The sequence below is a fragment of the Pteronotus mesoamericanus genome, unplaced genomic scaffold (genome assembly GCF_021234165.1).
Source record: "Pteronotus mesoamericanus isolate MK-2021 breed Mesoamerican mustached bat unplaced genomic scaffold, CSHL_Meso_final scaffold_167, whole genome shotgun sequence".
Lineage (NCBI taxonomy): Eukaryota > Metazoa > Chordata > Mammalia > Chiroptera > Mormoopidae > Pteronotus > Pteronotus mesoamericanus.
Genome location: NW_026555308.1, coordinates 22,658,988 through 22,679,698, shown reverse-complemented (window position 1 = coordinate 22,679,698; position 20,711 = coordinate 22,658,988). Strand labels below are relative to the sequence as shown.

At 45.3% G+C, this 20,711-nt stretch overlaps 1 protein-coding gene across 4 annotated transcripts in view; it reads left to right on the top strand.

The window, feature by feature from the left end:
* The first annotated feature begins 301 nt into the window (after positions 1 to 301).
* The window catches only part of CUX1 (cut like homeobox 1), a 364,417-nt gene continuing 344,007 nt past the window's right edge, over positions 302 to 20,711 (top strand). For 2 of the 4 annotated variants that reach the window (XM_054589768.1, XM_054589767.1), the window contains exon 1: positions 302 to 590. In XM_054589768.1, the coding sequence (XP_054445743.1) occupies positions 528 to 590 (63 nt within the window). In that variant the 5' untranslated portion in view covers positions 302 to 527. The remainder of the gene's footprint in view (positions 591 to 20,711) is intronic. The other 2 variants (XM_054589770.1, XM_054589769.1) reach the window with 1 other exon arrangement.

The following is a 20,711-nucleotide window of genomic DNA, read 5'->3' as shown; positions in this document are numbered from 1 at the left end:
TCGGCGCCCAGCTGGAGGGCGAGCGAAAGCGGCGCTGTTTCCTTGCCCGCAGCCCCCAACCTAAGGCACTGAAGTGGGGGCCCTCTGCCAGTGATCGCGACCCCTGGGGGCCCAATACACGCTCCAGGTGAGCCGGGCCCCGGGCCTCCAGCTGGGACTCGGAGCGCCCCTCCTGTTGCCCTTCAGCGCCCCCTCGGGGCCGGGCCCGCGGCCACTCGGGCTGGGGCTGGGGGCCCGGGAGGGGCGGGGGTCGCGCGCTAGGTGTCGGACGCGGGGGGAGGGGGGAGCGGCCGCTCGCGCCAGGCCGGGCGGCGGCCGCCGCGCCCTTGGGCTCCGACTCCGGCTCCGGCTCGGGCTCGCCATGGCTGCGGCGGCGGCGCCGTGAGGAGGAGTCCGCGTCCTCGGTGGCGGCGGCGGCGGCCGGCTCCAGGCCGGGTTTTGGCGCCGCCCGCCTGCTGCCTCCTGGCGGCTCCTGAACTCCAGCCCCCTCTCTATCAGCCTCTCACTCCGTCTCAATATGTCTCAAGATGGCGGCCAATGTGGGATCGATGTTTCAATATTGGAAGCGCTTTGATTTACAGCAGCTGCAGGTCAGGCTTCTCCGCGCTCGGCCTCTCGCCCGGGGGTGGGGGCTGCGGGCGGTCGCGGCCTCCCCCGGGGCCCCGGGCTGCCCGGCCGCCGGGGGGCCGCGGCGGCGGGGAGGAGGGGGGTGCCGGGGAAAGCCGGGCCGAGTCAGGGACAAGTCCCTCTCTCTCCCCGGCCCCCATTGATAACTCGCTTGATCAGAAATTGATCCTCTTTGTTCAATTCATCGATCAGCCCAAGATGGCGCCGGGAGCCGCCGCCGCCACCGCTGCCCCCGGGGTCGGCCCCCACCCCGGGCGCCCCCCCGGCCCTGCGCCGCCGCCACTGCCGCCGCCGCGGGACCGGGGAGGGGGCGGCCCCGGCGGCTCGCGGGGTGCGCACGCGAGCGGGGAGCGGGTGGCGGGCGGCCGCGCCGCGCCGCGCCGGGAGGGGGCTGCGGCCCGTCGGCGGCGCCCGGCCGCACGCCCCGCGCCCCCGGCCCGCCGTATTCCTGGGGAAAGTTTGTGGGGAGTTGCTGTGGGGGGTGAAGCGCCTGCTTCTCCAGGAGGAGCCGCCGCCGCCACTGCCGCCGGCGCGGCGGAGCTGGGGCTGGTGGCGCTGTGGTGCCGCCGGCTCGGGGGAGGGTCAGAGCGGCCACCGGCGGCGGCGGCGGCGGCGGCGGCGCGGCCCGGCTCCGGCCAGGCGGGCGGGTGGCCCGGCGTGCGGGCGTCATTGCTCTACGGCCCCGGTCGGTCGGCCGGAGTCCCGGCCGCTGCCCCCGGTTGTCAGTCGGCGGGCCGCGCTGCTGCTCCCGTACTAGGCGTTGGGCTCCTAGAGCGGACCCCGGGGTTTGTTTACGTCCGGGCGGGCGCCCTGGGGCCACCCGCAGACCCCTCAGCCGCCCCGCTCTTTTGTGTGCCTACAAAAGTAGCGCGGACCAACTCCTCGGCCAGGGAACCGGATAGGGGCGCTTTGGGGAAACTTGGGAGGGATTGCGGGGGTGCCCCGCGTGCGGAGCCCGGGTGTCAGGGAGTCCGGGAGCGTCTGGCGGTCACTAATGCGGGCACGGGCGGGGGTCTGCAACTTTTTCCTAGCTCAGGCCCCGCGCTGAGTCTCGGCGCGCAGTCTGCCCGTGCGGGGGTCGCCTCTTCCCCGCCGCCGGTCCCGGCGGCCCTTTCTCAGCGCTCCTCAGGGTTTGTCGCGGCTCCTAGTAACCCTCCCATTCCTCTCTGGCCCTCTCCTCCCTGGCCCTGCCCTTCCATCAGGGTCCGCGCTGTGATGGAGCGCGCAGCGGGTAGGCTCCGAAATGCCCTTTCGGGTCGGGTTCTGAAAAGCAAAGCCTTAGGGGACTCGCCGGACTGTGGCGTGCGGTGCCGTGGTCCGCGCGTCGAGTCCTGGACGCCGCAGGGGGATCGTGCCGGGGCTCCCCATCCGGCGCCCAAGTCGCCGCCGTGCCTAGGGCGCGCGTTCTTGCCATCCACCTCCCACCCGGAGGAGCCGCGCACCCTCGGAGTTCACCCCGAATCTGCCAGCTCCGCGCTCGCGGCGCCTGGACAGCCTCGGTACTCTGCCAGGTGGATGTTTTGCGTAGCATGAGCCAAGTTGAAGGTGAGCAGCATGTGGGCCAGAAGCTCCGTGAGCACTGGGACAGTCTGCGGCTTAGAAGGGCCCAGGGCGCCTTGGCGCTCCGGGGGGTCCCTCAGCGTCCCTGTGGGCCGGCTACTGCTCCGAACTCGAAGGTGTGCGTGAAGGTAAACTTGGCCGAACTTTCCTAACCTGGAGGACTGGTGATTGTGACCTACAATACTTTTAGGAAGAAAGCAAATGAGATCCAGATGCAGGCTTGTATGAAATCAAGCGGATTGGATTAAACATATATAAATGGAGTCTGACAACTTTAATTGTATATGCTTGTTTTCTGCTCTTGACTACATAAGAACGATAACGCAGACTCATCGTCGTTATGAAATTTCTTCAGATTTTTCGCTTAACTAGGAAGAAGACTATGTGAAATATGTATTTCCGATAAGATTAAAACTTAAAGGAGTTTGAGTATTTATTGACTAAAATAGATTACTCCAAAGTGTCTATTGTGTAAATTAGATTCCTGAATGTAATGAACACAGCCAAATGGCATTTTTGATAAATTGGTCTACCCTGTTTTAGTAAAAATAGCTCCCTTTTACCATAATTTAATTCTTGTGCTTATAGTAAAACCCGTTGTGGAGTTTTAAGAGACAAACCTTAATTTTCTTTTTTTTTCTTTTTGTCTCGCTGATTGTGACATTATTTTTTAAGCCTCCTGGCAAAACTGCCTGGGAAATGCATTTAGTTTCTAGAGAGTTATTAGATCTTATGAATTCTTTGACTATGTCCCCCAACTCCGTTCTCCACCCCCTACCCAGTGATTAGCTACTTGTTCAGGATAGCATAAGGGCATTTAACTATGTAACTCTAGGATTCGATGGAAAGTTTCCCTGTCAGTTTATGTGAATAAACAACTAGATGTTGATCTTGAATTTTAGATTTAGAAGGCATCATTTTCTTTCCTGAGCACCCATTGACTTTTGATGTTAGATATGATTTGGCCTTAGATGATTTCCTATTGCTGCTGCATCGCATGTTTGAAAAGTTTCAGTTGACTATGGACTGCCAAAATTCAAAGTATAAGGCTGAACTTGTTCTTTCTCTGGGCCCTGAAGAGGCCTTTTGAGTTGATATCTCATTTAGCGTCATCTCTATTCCCACAGACAGTAAGTGACCCAATGAGACTGCAGTTTGAGAAGAGAGAATTCATTAGTTTCAGATTCTTCTCATCTTTCCAGAACCCCTTCCATTGAGATCGGGTTGCCTGCAGAGCCCAGTGTGGGTTGTGGCATTGATACCTGAGGGCGAAGAGGCTGGTCTCAACCAGACCCAGATCCATGTTTGAGACTTCTGCCAGTCCCTGCAACATGAGGCCAGATGTGTGACTCTCCCACAACCAGTGAGCCAGCCTGTGCTCTTGACTCTCTTGGTCTGTCCAGCTGCTTTGGGTGGCAGTGTGAGTGCCCAGGAAGAGAGTTTCTGAGCTCTATTTCATTTCCTTTTTAGTCCCAAAGGCTTGTGGTATGGAAGTTTCAGTGCTCTGGTGTTGCTAAGACTAGTTGGACAAGTTTTTGTCCACTTATAAAAACCAGGCTTTTTTTTTTTTTTTTTAAATAAGAAAAACAGGATTGTATAAATTTGCCTTTTCAACACACATTTGAAAAGAGGACACTTTCTAAAACAAGCTCTTGTCTGTGTGTTAGCATAGCTTTTTGGGATGGGGCCTGCCAGTGACTTGTTTTCCTTTGGGGCATTATTCCTATATGATGACTAGTGTTCCCCTATAAGGAGCCTCTCTAAAAGTAAACTTTACACATTTTCCTCTTTTTCAAAGCAAGAAAGCAATTTCAGTTTTGCTGAAACTCCATTTTCTGGTTGCTTTTTTTTTTTTTTTTCCTCTCGTTAAGTGTGTATGTTACCTGTCACCCCAAGACTGTTCCCAAAAGAAGTATATTATCTTGATGGAAATAATGTATCTCATTAAGTAGCTTTTATGAAATAATGAGTAAACAAATCACAGGTTTCTACACTGCTGCTGTCTTTGTTTTCTTGGTTCTTTTAATATCGGTGTCTTTGAGACTGGGTAATGGGAGGGGTCATTATAAATTAATTAAAGTTTTTCTGTGTGAATATGTGTAGGGTTTTTTTGTTGTTGTTGTTCTGTTTTTGTGGGTGTTTGCAAGTCAGTAAAGGGATGAAGTTATGCAACAACCCCTGATGCTGTTGGGTCCATAGGGGCTCTCTCTGCCTGCTTCCCCAATTTTACCCATCTCCTGCCAGTAGTTGGCTGCATGAGAAAATTGGAAGGGGAAAGGGACAGATTGCCAATTCCCTCAGGAATTATTTTCTTCCCAATCCATTGAGCGAACCTTAAAAATGCTGTCTGGTGAGCTGACTGAGCCTAAGATCTTTAATGGCTGTTCAACAAGTCCTCCCCCTGTTGTGTATAATGAAAACAAACCCACCAGCATTTATGTGGGAGTTGTGCAGAAACAATAGTCTGTGCTCCTGTGACCCACCCACCCACATCTACCTGTAGCAGTCAACAGTCAAAACTGCTCCTCAGGCTGTGCTCACAGGCTGTGTCATAGGAGAGAAAATAGGCTCAAAATAGAAAAAGCCTTATTCATTTCAGCTGGTTTATAAAGCCCAAAACACATTTGCAGTGAAATGCAGGAAGGACAAAATTGTTAGAGGAAAACTTGCCCTTTTTTTATAAACGAAAGATTTATTTATTTTTTTGAGAGGAAGGGAGGGAGAAAGAAGGGAGAATAGCATTGATCTGTTGCCTCTTGATAGGTTGCACCTTGGTTGCCTCTCATAAGCACCCAGACCAGGGACTAAATCTGAAACTAGGCTTGTGCTGTGACTGGGAATTGAACACAGGGAATTGAACCTGTAACATTTTGTTTTGCGGGACGATGCCCAACCAACTGAGCCACACCGGTCAGGGCAAAACTTATCCTTTTTTAAAAAGAGAAATTTTAACATGTGAAAAATCCCACAGAGCTAGGCCAAATTCCTGTTTGTGCTTCCATTATATAGGTTACAGATTTGGCCTCATGTAAATTTCATATATTTCAAATACAAATGTATGTGATGGACTGTAAAACAAATGCTACCTAAAACATTTTTATAGAAGTTATTCTAACATACAGGATCATACATAATTTTAGAGATTATTTCAAAACCTATTTAAAATCATTTAATGTATAACTTTAAAAAATATAATTGCTTTCCCTTTGAAAGATCTGATTTTTACAAGTAATTGTCAAAGATAGACATTCATCTATCTTGTCCTGTTGTTTTGTCTGAAGCTCTGCATTATGGCTGCAGAGAGATAGTTTTGGTTTCAACTGAAATTCCCCTGCCTCTGATTGTTTAAACCAGACCCTTAATCTTATTTTAACATACTTAAAATGTTCAAAAAACCCGGAAGAATTGTTTTGTATAAGTAGCAAGTGAATGTAGTTTAAACACTCAGGCAATTCTGCTATCTAATTGGAAACAGGTGGAATTCTTGGAATCCTGTGTTTAAATCTTATAGCAAAGCATAGAGACATTTTTTACTTTAGGCCATTCGTTTTGTTGAAGCTATTTGAAGAGGAGCCCCATGACCTCTCATGTGCCCATTACCGTTTACCTGGACGTTCCAGTCATGCTGGGCATCTTAGGAACTAGATGCCTGGACACCTGAGAGAACTGCATGTGCAGATCACGGGGCAAAAAGTAACTTTAATAGCATAACTAAAGCAATTTAATATCTGTATTATATAACTTTTACAGTAAAAAGGGTTGTGAATTCATTTGTGATTGCTGATTTAATAAACATTTATTGTCATGAGCATTTGAGTACATTTATTATACCCTGATAATGACTTAGAATTCAGAGAGAAACTACTTTCCCTAAGTGTTCTTCATTTAGAGATATAAGCCTAAATAACACTGCCCCCTAAAGCAAACAAGCGTACTAAGGGTTAGGAGATACTTGAGTAATAGTGGTGGGATGCTCTGAATTGTCTAAGTCATTTTTCCTATTCCAGTTTTCAAAGCCAATTAATAGCCCTGGTTTTGCTTTATGTTTAAGAACCAAGCTTTGCTTGGTATTTGGTATTGATTTTACTGAAGAAGACGACTCACATTTGAGGACTTGGTCCTGTCACACTTTTGGGCTTGCTGAGCTGTAACCAGTCCTGCTTTTCAGCTGTCTTCTGAGAAAGTTGATAGAGGGGAGTGATCTGTGGCTGGGCAGGAAGTTACCTGGGACTGAGGAGGAGCCAGTGGCATTGCCCTCATTTGTGCCACGCCTGAAGCAGTTTTGAAGCATACAGTTAAAAAACATAATGAGGGTGAACAACTCTTTATGAAAGATAAGTAATTTGTTGCAAAACCCATCAAGAATCTTTCCTGTGAAAAGTAAACAAGTCTATAATAAAAATAATTCTAATTCTTGCTGTAATTAAATTCTGATAGGATGTTAGGGCACAAAATAAATATCAGTTTCTTCACTTGCATCTGAAGGCTTTCTTTACTGCAGGAGGCCCAGAGCAGAATTTGTGTGTTTACTATAGAGCTCTTGCATCATGGGCAGCCTGGGAAGTTCCTCAAACATGATAGATGTGGATTCTTATACAGAGGACCCCTCCCCCCAGACCCCCTTCCCCGGACCCTTGCCCCAATCCTCAGAAACACCATTAGACAGGTGACTAGAAAGGCATGATGTTGGGAGTGTTCATTTCACCCAAGAATTTACCTAATACCTAGGATTCACTGGAAAAATATCCAGATAAGAGTTCACATGAAATTGACTAGATTCTTGAACAGACTGGCCTCACACCTTTATAAAACAGAAGAGGCCAGAAAAGGCCTACTGGGTCTTGCTCATGACCTGTCAGAGTCAGTTGACAATTGAAACCCTTGTTGCTTTTCACTCTGAACTATGAAGTTAATGTTGGAGGAAATTAGCAGAGCTTACTCAGAAGTTTGTTCTTTCTTAGCATTGCTCTGAGTATACCATCATGGGGCCTGTTTTCTTAAAGGCATTTTTCTGTTTGGCTGTAAGTAAAAGCCGTTAGTTTTTTAAAAGTTTTATTAGGTTAGCCAGAAAGTAGTGCTTAGTTGTCTTTAACTTCATTCGAAACAGTTGTGTTTGATTGTACTTGGACAGCTGTCATATCAGCATGCATTTAAAAAAAAAACTGGTGAATTTTTGTGCAGCCATTTTAATATTGAAGATGGAAGAAAATATGCAACATTTTTGGTGTATTATGCTTTATTATTTCAAGAAAGGTAAAAATGCAACCGAAACACAAAAAGATTTGTGGAGTGTATGGAGAAGGTGCTGTGACTGATCAAACATGTTAAAAGTTGTTTGCTAAGTTCCCTGGAGCCATTGACACTTTGGCCAAATAATTCTTTGCTGTGGGGCTGTCTTATGCATTGGAAGATGTTTAGCAGCACCCCTGGCCTCTACCCACTATGAAGCCAGTAGCGGGAGATAGCCGACATGCTCAAAATATCCAAATCAATAAAGTTATTGGTGAAAATTAAAAATGTCTTTTATGTAAAAAACTAAACGGGCTTTTTGGCCAGCCCAATATATGGTTGTCAGATATTTTGAGTTGGTTAAGGAAAAAACAGACTGAAAAATTAGCTCTTAAGTGAATATTGTGAAATTATGAGAAACAGAATGCCATTCTTACTGTCCTAACATTTTATTTGGGTGTTAACAGCTTTTTGTTAAATGTTAAGATGTTCAGATATCCTGTCCACCCAGGTGTTAAAAAAAAAAAAAAAAAAAGCCCTCAAAAGCTTCTTCCCAATTTCCTCCTAAATGTAAGACAGGCTTTTTTTTTTACATTGGGTCTTTTCCCCTAATTGTTAATATTTTATTTTATTACATAGTTTTATGTGTTAAATACCGAAAAGAATGTGAATTCATTATAGGAATCTTGGTTCATTTGCTATTTTGGACTTGTGAAGGTCTTTGGTTTATTGCCAATTTCCCTCCTGTTTTTTAGGGGAGTAATCGCTATTTAGATAATTTGATTAAAGCTAGTAAATGACACCAAAGGCAATAAATCCTTGTCTCGAAGAGCGTGAAAGCAGCAAACATAAGCAAGGCCGGTGGGCTGTTGGTAACGGAAGGGCCTCTGTGGAGCCACCCTCAGCGCAGTCGCTGCCAGCTCCAAGTGCCCGTGGTTGCCACTGCCTGCCATTTCTTGCCCCCTTCTGAGCTTCTGCTCTGCCAAGCCTGTCCCTTCCTTTGTTGTGACAACTGTTTTTTTTTTAAGTATTTTTGGAGCTCCATTATTTTGGGATTCTTGGAAGAAAGATACTATGTAAATGAAAATTAAAAATAAAATTGTTGCTGGAGGGAATTGTATATTTAATTTTTGATTAGGTTTGGAAAGGACTTTTTTCTTACCCTGAAAATAGGAACATTCTGTTGCTACTATCACCATTTTTGCTTCATTATGAAAGGTGTGGCAGATAACGGTGAAACTGTCCTTTATTTTCTGATTTTCACCATGGTGGTTGACCTAGAACTTGAACCCATGCAGATCCATATACAGTGAATTATTTCTGTTTCACGTTGTTCTGTTCTGCTGTCACTGAGCATGTAGATAGCAATTGCCCGTAGAACATAAACCTTTTTAAGGGAAAAGATTTTGAGTCACTAACATAAATTACAACAAAATTTATAAGTAGGTTTGCAAATCAAATTCCATCTTCCTCTCCTGTTCACACAACAAAAATGTTTGTAAGTAGTACAATTTTGAAACAGAAAACTGACTATGGGAGCGTTCATATAAACCAGTATAGAAATATTAATTTACTGGCCTTGCTTCATTTTAGCTGTACCTCAATTCCTTGCTTACAATAATGTTGTGTGCTGTCACATCATTCAGCCAACTAGGGGACAAGGTCAGGTTCGGAGGCATGAGTCAGGACCCAGGAGCCAGACAGGAAGCCCAGGCTATTGCAAGGCGCCTGTCCAGATGACTTGGTCCGCCACAGGCCTCAGCCACAGGCAAGTGCAGAAGGACCAGGGAGGTGGCCAAGGCCTGGTGAACGTTCACCTTGGAGAGCAGTGGTGCACAATCAGGACGGCCTCATCTGGAGCTGGCCGTCTTGGAGGGAGCGCTGTCATCTCTCTTCTCCCCCCACCCACTCCTCACCTGGCACTCCAGCTTTGTCAGCATTGACGTGGGATTGGAAGAGGAAGGATATTGCCAGTTATGGTTGAATGTCATTGTCAGGGGAGTATGAAGTGGCTTGCTATTGTTTTACATTGCTCTGTGTTGGTATATAATTATGTTGTCATTTTAAAATGAACTGATACTTTAATAAATCTTTTGTGTGTGTTTATGCAGTTAGTTTTGGGGGTTGCTTGTCGTATCTGAGAACCAAATCTTTCTAACACATAAGAGCTGAGCATGTAGCTTTACTTGTTTCCAAATTGTCCCTTCGATACAGGTTGCAATCCATTATAGATGTGGCTGCCAGATTAATCTTCCCAAAGCGTTGATTTCATCATGTCATTTCTCTCCTTAAACACCCACAGAGGCTCAGTCTAGCACATGGAGACCACATTCTTCAGGCCAGCAGACAGAGTTCCTGATGGTTGTCTTTACCTTACCTAAACCTTGACTCACTTAGAAGGATCCCAGATTTGTCATTTTCCCTTTCCCTGTGCACATCTGAGTATCAAGCCTGATTCCTTTCCTTCATTTTAAAACCAGTGCTGCTGGAGAACCCCTGTGTGCCAGACACCATGATGCAGGGTAGGAGAGCAGTCTTCTCTGGGAGAGATGGATGGGACAGCTGGAATTTGGCTGCGATATAGCTGTTAGCCTGGGAGCTGTGTGCCTGAGATGTTGGAGGGCTGCAGAGGAAGGGCATCAGAATAGGGGGTGGTGAGCCAAGGAAGTGCCCAGAGGGCAGGGAAAGCTTGAGCTGATTTCTGTGCACCTGGGGAAGAATGGGAGCGAGGGCCTTCCAGCAGAACAGTTGCTGAGAGCGGGCTGGTGGTCTCTGAGACCTCCCCTCTGAGCTCTGGCTTCCCTCTTGGCTATTTCTGACCTCTTGTACCCACCATACCTTCCAGCTGTCCTTACCACTCACGCTCCTGCTCTCTACCTTATGTTGTGAGGCACCTGCTGTTTCACCCTGCCCTTGACACCCAGAAAGTCCTGCTGCATGAGGACTGCAGGCTGCCTTTGAGGGCATAACCCCATGTGTTCTGATTTAGGATTCATTCAGCTAGTTTAAAGAATGCAAATAAGATTCTTTATAGGATTGTAAGGGGTGGGTAGGTTATATTAAAATGGCTGTGTTTTGACAGATACCAATAGGTACACATTGATAGAACATGGATTTCTTTTTGATTTCCATTTATTAAATTCTTTGCGAGGTGACATTAGGTAAAATATACACAATTGTATTTGTGGTTTATAAAACAAAAAATTCACATTTTTAAAACTAGAACTGGGCAGAACAATTCTTTGACAGATTTATCCTTTGACTCTGCTCACAGCCTAAATGGGAGGAAATGTCCCCACGTTGATGGGGAAAATGTGTATTGGAATGATCAGAACCTACCCAATGCGAGAGAAAGTGGGTAGGGAGAAACAGGAAAATCTAGATATCAGCACTAGAGAAATGTCTGTGTGTGCTCACCCCCCAGAAGCCTCCCGTGGGTCTGGCATGAGTCTGGGCAGAGGCTCTGGGCCAGCCCCATTTCAGAGCAGTGGCCTTCATAGTCTGCGTGCTTTCTCTGCTTCTTCATTTACAAAGAAAGTACCTAGGATATTTTTGTAAGGTGACGTCACTGTCTGGCTGCATGATCATTTGCATGGATTTGGGGAAGTGAGGGCTGCTGGGACTTCACTGAGAGAGGGGGGCCCACTGAGAGAGGGGGGCCGAGAGGAGCCACAGACGGAGGTCCAGCGTGGGTGGGGGTGGAACCTGACATCCACAGGGACAGGAAGGAGGAAGAGGAGCCACCCCAGGTCAGGGGAGAGGGTGTGTTCCTTGTGGGATGCGTGGGGTTTGGGGGACTGCTGTGCACTTAGGGGCTGAGTCCTGGGGAAAAGAGAGGTGCAGCTCATTAGGGAGGTTGGTGTTGAAGTCTAGAAGATGAGCTGAAACCTGGGGTAATAAGCCCATGGTGGATTTATCTACCATGTTTTGGCTGGTGCTTGAGAGTTTGGTATTGTTTGAGGTGGGGAGAGCTGGAGGACTAGCCTTAACTCGGGAACCCCACCCTCAGGTCTAGCTTTCCCAGTCCCAGAGGTAGGACTGCGCAATGTTTCAGTAAAAGGAGAAGAGAAGGAAAGGAGAGCTTTTGTTGGTAGTGTTGGACTTTTCTCTGTTCTCTGGTGACAAGACAGATACTTTAAAAAAAAGGGCTTTTTAATATATTCACTAACAGCCATTATTTCCTGAGTATTGACAGTGGGCAATGTTTAGGCTCTTGATTTCTTTCCTGTCACGCACACAACAGCCTCAGGAAGGAGAATATGGCTGGTAGGTGAGAAGCCAGCGAGTAGAAGGTGGATGCCTTGGCCTCCTGCGCTCTGGCCCTTGCTTTTTCTGCTGTTCCTGCTGTTCCCGAGACCAACTCTCAGTTGAAGTGGTGGGGTCCTTGTGATGAGGCTATAGGGCGTATTCAGAGGGGGGCCCACATCCATAGGCCACCAAGACAAGCTTGGCAATGGGTGAGTCTTAATGTGAGCCGCTGAAGATGGAAATAAAGCCTGTTGTGAGGTGGATGTGATGTTCCTTGGGTTGACTGGTGGGTGGAGAGCTTCTGGTTGAGGCTTTGCTGGATCTAAGCCTCTCTTGCCCTCAGACTTCAGAGTCAGCTCAGAGACAGAGCTCCAAAGAGAAGGGTTATGTGACAGATTATCCTTCCCCAGGCTATGAATATCCCGTTAGCAAACTTTATCTGATAATTGAGGTGGAGTTTTAGCGTCAGGCTGAAGGCAGCACTCTTTATTGTGTCACTTGCTATCCTCTGTGCCCCATCTGTGCATACAGCAAATTTGTTGGAAGGGTTTTGGGGAAATTGTAGGCAGAAAAGAGGCCCAGTTGTGGGACCTGGGCTGGAGGGAGGGAGGGGGCAAGTTGGCAGAGAAACAGTCGCCTACTGTCTAGCTGATGCTTCTGCTGTGAGCACCAGATTGGGGGAGCATGAGTCTCAACCAGGATTTTTTTCTGAGACGCTGGGCCTGATGCTGGTGCTGGGGAGCAGTTTGCTGTTAGATACCATTTGTATTTGGCCCCTTGATGGCCAAGACAAAAATTTCCACTCTCAGCACCTGGGAGGCTAGTTGCTTTAGCTACTGAAGTGATACTGGATTCAAACCCATGCACATCACCTGGAAGCACCAACTACACCAGGTTTCGTTCTCCATTACACATGAAGGTGGAAATTGGGGAGTCCAGTAGGAGACTGGCTTTATAAGGGGTCTGTGGGTGGACATCTGTCCAGAGAGACGATGTCTTCTAGTCAGATGACACTTCTTAGATCTTAGCTTATGTTCCTCAAGGGATTCTCATGGAAAAATTGAACTTTTAGGATTTAGATGTTTTTTGCATGCCTGATTTTTTTTGTAATAATGCAGCTTGTTTTGTAATAAAGTTATAAATTTTAAAAAATATGTAAAAAGTTGTACAGGTCTTGGAAATAATGCATTTGAATGAGGTTGTTTGCAGTTTTGTTTTTGAAGCATCTCATTTTTTAAATAGACTGTTGGACAATTCATTCATTCATTCATTCATTCATTCATTCATCAATCATGGTTCCATGGTGCCTTGATCACTGCATCGGATCCTGTTTAAGTCTCTGGGGGCACCAAAAGGAGTAAATCCCTGGCCCTGCTGGTCAGAGCGCTGCAGGATACACAGATATATCGCAGGCACATCTTTTTATGAGGGCTGGGGCATCTGCACAGGGAGGGCAAGGCAGGAATCTAGAAAAATGGGTCTGGGCCATTTTGCTCCATTGACTTATGTCATATTCTTTGGTCCAGGCACACTTCTAGCACAGCATTCTAATGATCTGAGCAGCAGGAAATCCCTGCCCTCAAGGAACTTAAATTCTAGTAGGAGAGACAGTAAATACAGGAATAAGTCATTTTAGAGTGCCAGTGCTCAGTGCCTGAGAACAGACAGAGCAGGACCTTTGTGCAAAGCCCCATGCAATCATTTCTGCTTTTGAAAACCCTGAGAAATAACTGCTTTTTAAATCGAAGAGAGATGACTTAGTCCTCAGATTTGTGTTTAGGAAGGTCCTTCTGGAATCCAAATACAAAAGGCTGATCAGAATGTGGAGGGAAGGATGGTAAAAAATGGATTCAGAGGGTGTGGCAGTCCTCATTCATTCAGTAAGAGAAGGAGATGGGCTGGGCTGGGAGAGAAAATGCCAGATTGAGTGCTTAGCGTGAGGGCGAGGGCGGTGCCCTGACCCTGGTGTTTCTGAGAAGGCCTCTGAGGTCAAAGTGGCTGTGGCAGACAGGGGGCTGGGAGAGGGGCATTTAGGCCGCCTCAGGGGGCGGTGTCAGTGGAGGGAACTGAGAGCGAAGAAGTCTCTGTGGGAGGGGCGGGGAGCAGTGCACTGAACGAAGTCTTCAGCGCCCAGCCGACACTGAGCAGCAGAGCAGTGTCACTTGGTGCTGGCCCTTCCAGAGGCAGCCTATGCACATGGCTGCCTGGCTGGGCCCCACAGGTTTATTAAAAGCAGGTGGGGTGACTGTCCTGTAGTTGACAGTCACCCCACCTGGGCAAGTGACTCAGATACACATAGAGTCAGCCTAGGGTTTCTTCCTTCGTCCCTATTTGCTTTTTGTTGGTAATCCTTTGTTAATTCCCCAGTTTCGTGATGTAATTTTAATGGACTTAAACTCGAACACTTAAAAATTATGTAATTAATTACATTAGGCTTCAATTACAACTAATTATAGTGTGATACCTGGTGGCAAGTCAGATGCTCATGGCTGGCGGTGGGGGGAGGGGGATTCAGGACCGCCATATTCTGTTCAGCATCTCTATGGCAGTTAACTACACCCTGGGGTCAGGCCGGCTGCCTTTTGGGCTGCCCTTTGGGCTGCCTGGGAGGCGCCTTCCTGTCCTGCCTCACCAGGAGCAGCTCTTGGAACATGCTAAGGTGTGAGACAAGTGGGAAGTACAGGGAGGGCGGTAGGGAGGTGATAGTGTGCATTCCTCGGGAAAGGTTGTTTTAGGATGCAAAGGCTGGAGCTTGTTTGCAGGTTGGAGAGGTCTAATATTAGGAAAGTGAGTTTGGGGTGGCCGGAGAGCATAGTGTGATTCTCCTATTTTCTCTGGGATATGGTAGGGAGGTTGTCTTCAAGTGAAAGTGAAGGCATCAGGAATGGCAAACACTGTTTATTGGAGGAAGGAAAAGATGCAAAAACCACTTTGGGGTGAAACAAGAAGGTGGAAGCCAGCTTTAAAAATGTTACTATGCGATACTAATTCTAGGAGGTCAGGGGCACAGGGTTTCTGGGGCTAGTAAATTGAGCCTCAGACGCCAAGGCAGACCCTTATGTTCCTAGGCTTCCTCTTTGCAAGTAGTGGTGGTTTTATGTTGTCTTAGGAGGAGGGGCCTTGCTGAGAAATCTTCACCCTAGTTGATGATTACCCCTAAAGCTGTGCACCCCCATACCCCCGACGGGACTATGCAGCCCATCTCAGAATGGGATTGCTCAATGCTCAGTAGGCTGCAGTGGTCATGGCCTCCTGTCCTGCCCTTGTGCATCCACCCACATGCCCTTCCTTGAATAAAGAAAATAGATACACTCGCCATCTAGCTGTTCGGCTGCCATCTCTCATCTGGAATGGAGTTCAAACAGTGGTGCCCACATGTAATATTCAGTGGCCAATGTCCTGTTTCTGAAGATACCTGCTATTTATTTGAGAGGCCCAGGGGCTTCTTTTTTAAAAGTTGATCCTTATATCCCAAACTAAAGAGGTTTTCTTTTTTAATTAATTCATTAATTTTTTTGGAGAGAGGGAGAGAAAGAGAAACATTAATTTGGTTTTCTACTTATTTATGCATTCATTGGTTGCTTCTTGTATGTGTCCTGACTGGGAATCAAACCTGCAACCTTGGTGTGCCAGGATGGTGCTCTATGAGTTTTCCATAGAGTTTCCCTGTTGAATGCGCAAAGCAAACTAACCTGGCAAAGGAGCCTCCAGCTTTTGAAGCACAGGCTGAGGCTTGGTGTTTGGGTTAGGGCCATGCGGAGGCCTAAAAGTCTTAATTGATTTTCTGTTTTTCAAGGGAAAGTGGGACTTGAAAACATTTGAGTATACAACTAGTTTTAAATTTGGGGGCCATGATGGTGCAGAGCCCTCTTGGAAAAATTTTTTTCTGTTGAATATGCTCCTTGCTGTCTTGGTGTAAAGTGCTGTTCTGATGTAATGCTTGATACCTCTGTTTTGTCACTTTTTATTTTGTAAGATAAAATTCATGATTTAAACTTTTTAAAGTGTATAATTCATTGTTTGTCAGTACATTCACAGTGTTGTGCATCCATCACCACTGTCTTGTTTGAGAACATTTCCAGCACCCCAGCAGGAAAACCCCATACACATTGGCAGGCACTCCCCTTGCCCCCTGTGTAACCATTAATATACTTTCTGTCTCTATGGATTTATCCATTCTGGATATTTCATATAAGAATGGAGTCATACGATACGTGGCCTTTCTTGTCTGGCTTCTTTCACTCAGTGTAACGTTTTCCAGGTTCGTCTGTGTTATAGCATGTGTCAGTACTCATTCCTTTTTATGGTTGAATAATATCCCATGGTATGGTTATACAGCATTTTGTTTATTCTTTTATAATTTGATGGACATTTAGATTTTTTTTGGAGCTATTATGAATGGTGATGCTGTGAATATCTGTGTACATGTTTTTGTGTGAAAGTATGTTTTCAGTTTTCTTACGAATGTACTTAGGAGCAGAATTACTGGGTCATGTTTTTTGAATCTGTTACTTTCTGACCTCTTATGTGTTAACTCCTATTTTTTTCTCCAGGGTGCTCATTTTAACAGCAGGTGGTTGTTCCTCCTGTCGTCCTCCTGTCTTCTCCGTGGGTTCCTCACACCGTGGGGTAGCCCTACTTTGGAATGACTGTTACTTACAGTTGGATTTTTGAAAAGCCCTGGAAGAGCAGACATTGTTGCTTGATCTCTCCCCTCCCTAGCTTCCTTCCTTGCTAACCAGCAAGGGGTCTCTCCCCTGCTGGGGACAAAACTTGAAGTTTTTCTAAACCAATTCTGGTATCCTGGTATTCCCTCTCCCCCACTTCCCACCAGGTGTGGTGGGCGTTTCATTTTGTTTTGGCTGGAGAGAGAGGGAATGTCTCATAGGGGTGCTTATGAGAAGGTGCTGCTTCTCTGATAAAAGTTGGTGAGCCAGGACACACTGCCTTTTTCTGCCCGTGAACTCTCCTGCGTGGGAAGAGGCTGTCCAGACCTGCTACCTCCGTCTTAGCCCTGTGGGGTGGGCGCACGGCAAAGTGCAACTGCAGAGGACTCAGAGCAGGAGATGTAAGGGACCTGGCCCTCAATCCTGCAGTCGCCCTGCCTGCAGCTTCCCGTGCAGTTGCAGTTAACTATTACAGTTAAAATCCAGATTCTCTGGAAGTTTCTCTTCACTGCTTTGTGGATTACAAGTAATATTTTTGAGATGCACCAGGCCTGGGTGAATGTAGACTTGAGAGTGTGAGAAGAACATGTATGCCCTAAGCTGTCTTTTCTCATAACAGGCAGAATTCCATTTGCCAAGCCAGATGTCCCTTAATACTTTAGATCTAGCCAATAAAGCATTAAGCAATTAGAATCGTTAATATTTAGTTAAGTATAATTAGAAGCTGGTGTAAATTGTGAATGAAATTGACAGGTTCCATAAGTTACAGCCAAATACCAAGTCTTACTCAGTTGTGTTTGTGTATCTGTGTGGGTCTGTCAGTTCAGATAGGTAGATTATCTTCCTTCGTGGAATAGAAATGAAAGGGCTGTTATCAATTTAGTTCACTATAGTTTTGAAAGTTTAGGAACATATTGCCACTTGTTTTATCATGTTAAAGATTGAAATCCTTAAGTCAAATTGTAAGTTTTAATTTTAACACTCGTTTCTACCTTATGGTCAGGAAAAGCCAGATCTCTACTCTCTGCTTGCCTTCAGAGTGTGATTAGATGTTGTGTGTGTGTGTGTGTGTATGCATACACGTGTCTCACCCTCCATGAGTTGTATTATTAATCAATCACTCCTCAGCTCACAGCACATCATAATTCATCTTATTAATTTTTTTCTCCCTTATGCTGATTCCCATTTCTAGTCCCCTCCTCTTCTCATTCTAATGTGTTTAATGTGCCTTTATATGGATGTATTCCTGTGAAATATGTGGCCTCTTTTGTATATGTAAGTACTTTTAATTCATAAGTATGGCATTGTGCGATAAATTTCTTTCCTTCCTTTTCACTCATCACTGTTTTTGAGGTCTCTTCATATTACCCCCTATAAATTTTGTTCATCTTTCATGATAGCTGCATTGGATTCCATCTTAAGAATCCACTTATCTTAGTCAGCTCGGGCTGCTGTAACAAATACCACAGACTGGGTGGTTTAAACAACAGACCTTCATTGCTTATAGTTCTGGAGGCTGGGAAGTCCAAGGTCAAGCTACCTGCTGGCTCTGTTCCTGGTGAGAACCTTTTTCCTAGTTTGTAGACAGCTGTCTTCTTGCTGAATCCTCACATGGTGGAGGAGGGTGTTGAGAGTGAGTGTGAGAGCTCTCTGGCACCTTTTTCTAAGAGCACTCATCCTATTATGGGGGCCCCACCCTCATGACTCAAACCTCATCTAAACCTAAATACCCCCCAAAGGCCCCACCTCCAAATGCCATCATATTGAGGGTTAGGGCTTCAACATGTGAATCTGAGGGGACACAATTCAGCTAATTTGCATGTGGATGGTCCCCCTTGGTGGTTTCTAATACCTTGGTGCCTCCGCCATCTTCACATCTTTTGACCGATGTCCAGGACTGGATCATTGAGTCCAGGATGAAACTGGTTTTTGTTTTTAGATTTTATTTATTTATTTTTAGAGAGAGGGGAGGGGGAGACACATCAGTCAGTTTGCCTCTTGCACACCCCCAGCTGGGGACCTGGCGTATAACCCAGGCATGTGCCGGGTCCGGGAATTTAACCAGTGACCTTTCTGTTCGCAGGCTGGAGCCCAGTCCACTGAACTACACCAGCCAGGGCTGAAATTGTTCTTAATTCACTAAGGACAGCCAGATTGCTTCCCAACGTGGCAATGTTACTTTACTGTCCCCACAATCTCATTAGCACTTCCTAGAAACTTTTGCCATTCTTTCCAGTGGTTTTATAGTGGTGCTTCAAAGATGTGTGATTTTTCTCTGATCACTGGTAAGGTTTATACTTGTTGTAAATCTCATTTTTATACTTGTTAGATTTTCAGATTTCTCCGTGTTTGGTCATATATTTTGTCCTTTTGAAAAAATATTTTACCATCTTTTTATTGATTTGTAAGAGTTTCTTGTATGTTTTATATGCTAATCCTTTGTTGGTTTTCACTGTTGCAAATATCTTTTCCCAATCCCTCACTTGTTTGTTTATTGTCTGCAGTGTCCTTTAATAAGTAGAAAAATTTAATTTCGATGAAGTCAGATCTGTCAATTTTTATACTCGTGTTTTGTGTCATTTCAGTCTTGTTCAAGAAAATCTTTCCCTATTCAGGATCACGAAGATACTTGTTTTGATAGTCATGTAGATTTGTCTTCCACATTTAGATCTTTACATTAGGTTGGAGTTGGTTTTTGTAAAGAGTGAGAGGTCCTTAATTTTTCCAGCACTACCTACTGAACAAGCCCATCTCCTACCTGCTGATTTGGGGTGTTCCCTTTGTTGTGCTCCAAGTCCCCATATATATGTGTGGGTATGTTTCTGAGGTCATTCTTTTGTTCCACTACTCTATTTGTTTCTTCTTGAACAGGTACCACGCACCATTTTGATATCTGGCTTTATACTAATTCTTTATTTCTGATTGAGTGAATTTATCCTCTTTGCTCTTCTTTTTAAAAATACCTTTCCCTGACCAACATGGCTCAGTTGGTTGAGTGTTGTCCCTCAAAGCCAAAGGTCACTGGTTCAATTCCTGGTCAGGGCATGTGCCTCTGCCACCCGGACCCTGGGTGGGGCGAGTGTGAGAGGCAGTGGATCAATGCTTCTCTCCCTCTCCTTTCTCTAAAAATAAATAAAATTAAAAAAATATATCTTAGCTACTCAAGGTCCATTCATTTATTCATGCACATTTCTCCAATTTCCCCATAAGTACTACATAGTTGTATTTTTTTTCCCTGTATTTGGATTAAATATACAGATTGATTTGGGGGAAAATCAATAAATTTAGGTTGTCCTGTCCTTGAACAAGGGTACTTCTCCATTTACTTAGGTCTTGCTTCTCTCCATAAAGGTTTGGTGTATTCTTTATTGAATTAATTCCTAGTTCTTTACAATTTTTGTAGTATTGTGAAGATTGTCTTATTGTTTAAAATATTTTTCTCTCCTAATTGATTATTGTAGTACAGAGGAGAGCAGTTGGTTTTATTTACTGATTTTGAAACTGGTGAGCTTGCTGAATCTCTTATTAGTTTTACTGGTTATCTTGATTCAGTTGTATTTCTCAGGAGACAGTATCATATGAAAAACAAGTGACTCTCTTTTTGGTCCTTTTCCTTACCCTCCTTATACTGGAGTGACTTGTTTCATCCTACAGGACCTGAAGGACTCTTGTATAGCAGTGGTGATGGCCTGTCTTTTCTTTCCTTTTCTTAAAGGTAATATGTCAAAAGGAGATTTTTGGTAGAAGCTTTAATTAGGTTAAGGACCTATCTAACTCCATTTTCCCTAATTTTTTAAGAGTTTTTATTATAAACAATTATTGCGTTAAACCTTAGCAAACACTTTTCCTTAAAACCTATTCATGTCCATGCAATTTTTATCCTTGAGTTTGTGAATGTGGTAAATGAAATGTATTGATGGATGCTGTGATGTGGAATCATCCTTATGTTCTGGGATAAGCCCTTCATTGTCTTGTATTTAAAAAGTATTGTTGGGTTTGATACACAGTTTTGACATTTGTGCTACTACATGAAATTGGCCAATAATTTTCTTATCCAGTTAATTGAGGTTATACTTGTCTCATAAAATGGTTTAAAGTTATTTTGGAATCATTTGTATAAGATGAGGACTATCTATATCTTAAATTTAATAGGGTTTATCTATGAAGCCATGGCCTGAGAGTGGGCTGGGAGGCGTTTACCATTTCACTTTTCCTTGTTATTGGTCTATCCAAGCTTTCTATTCTTAGGCCAGTTTTGGCATTTTATAGTTGTCTGCAAATGTACCCATTTCATCTAGGTTTTAAAACTTGTATGACTTCATTATTTTTGTAAATCTCTTTAGCTCTAGCTATTTTCATTTTCTTTCTACATTCTGTATT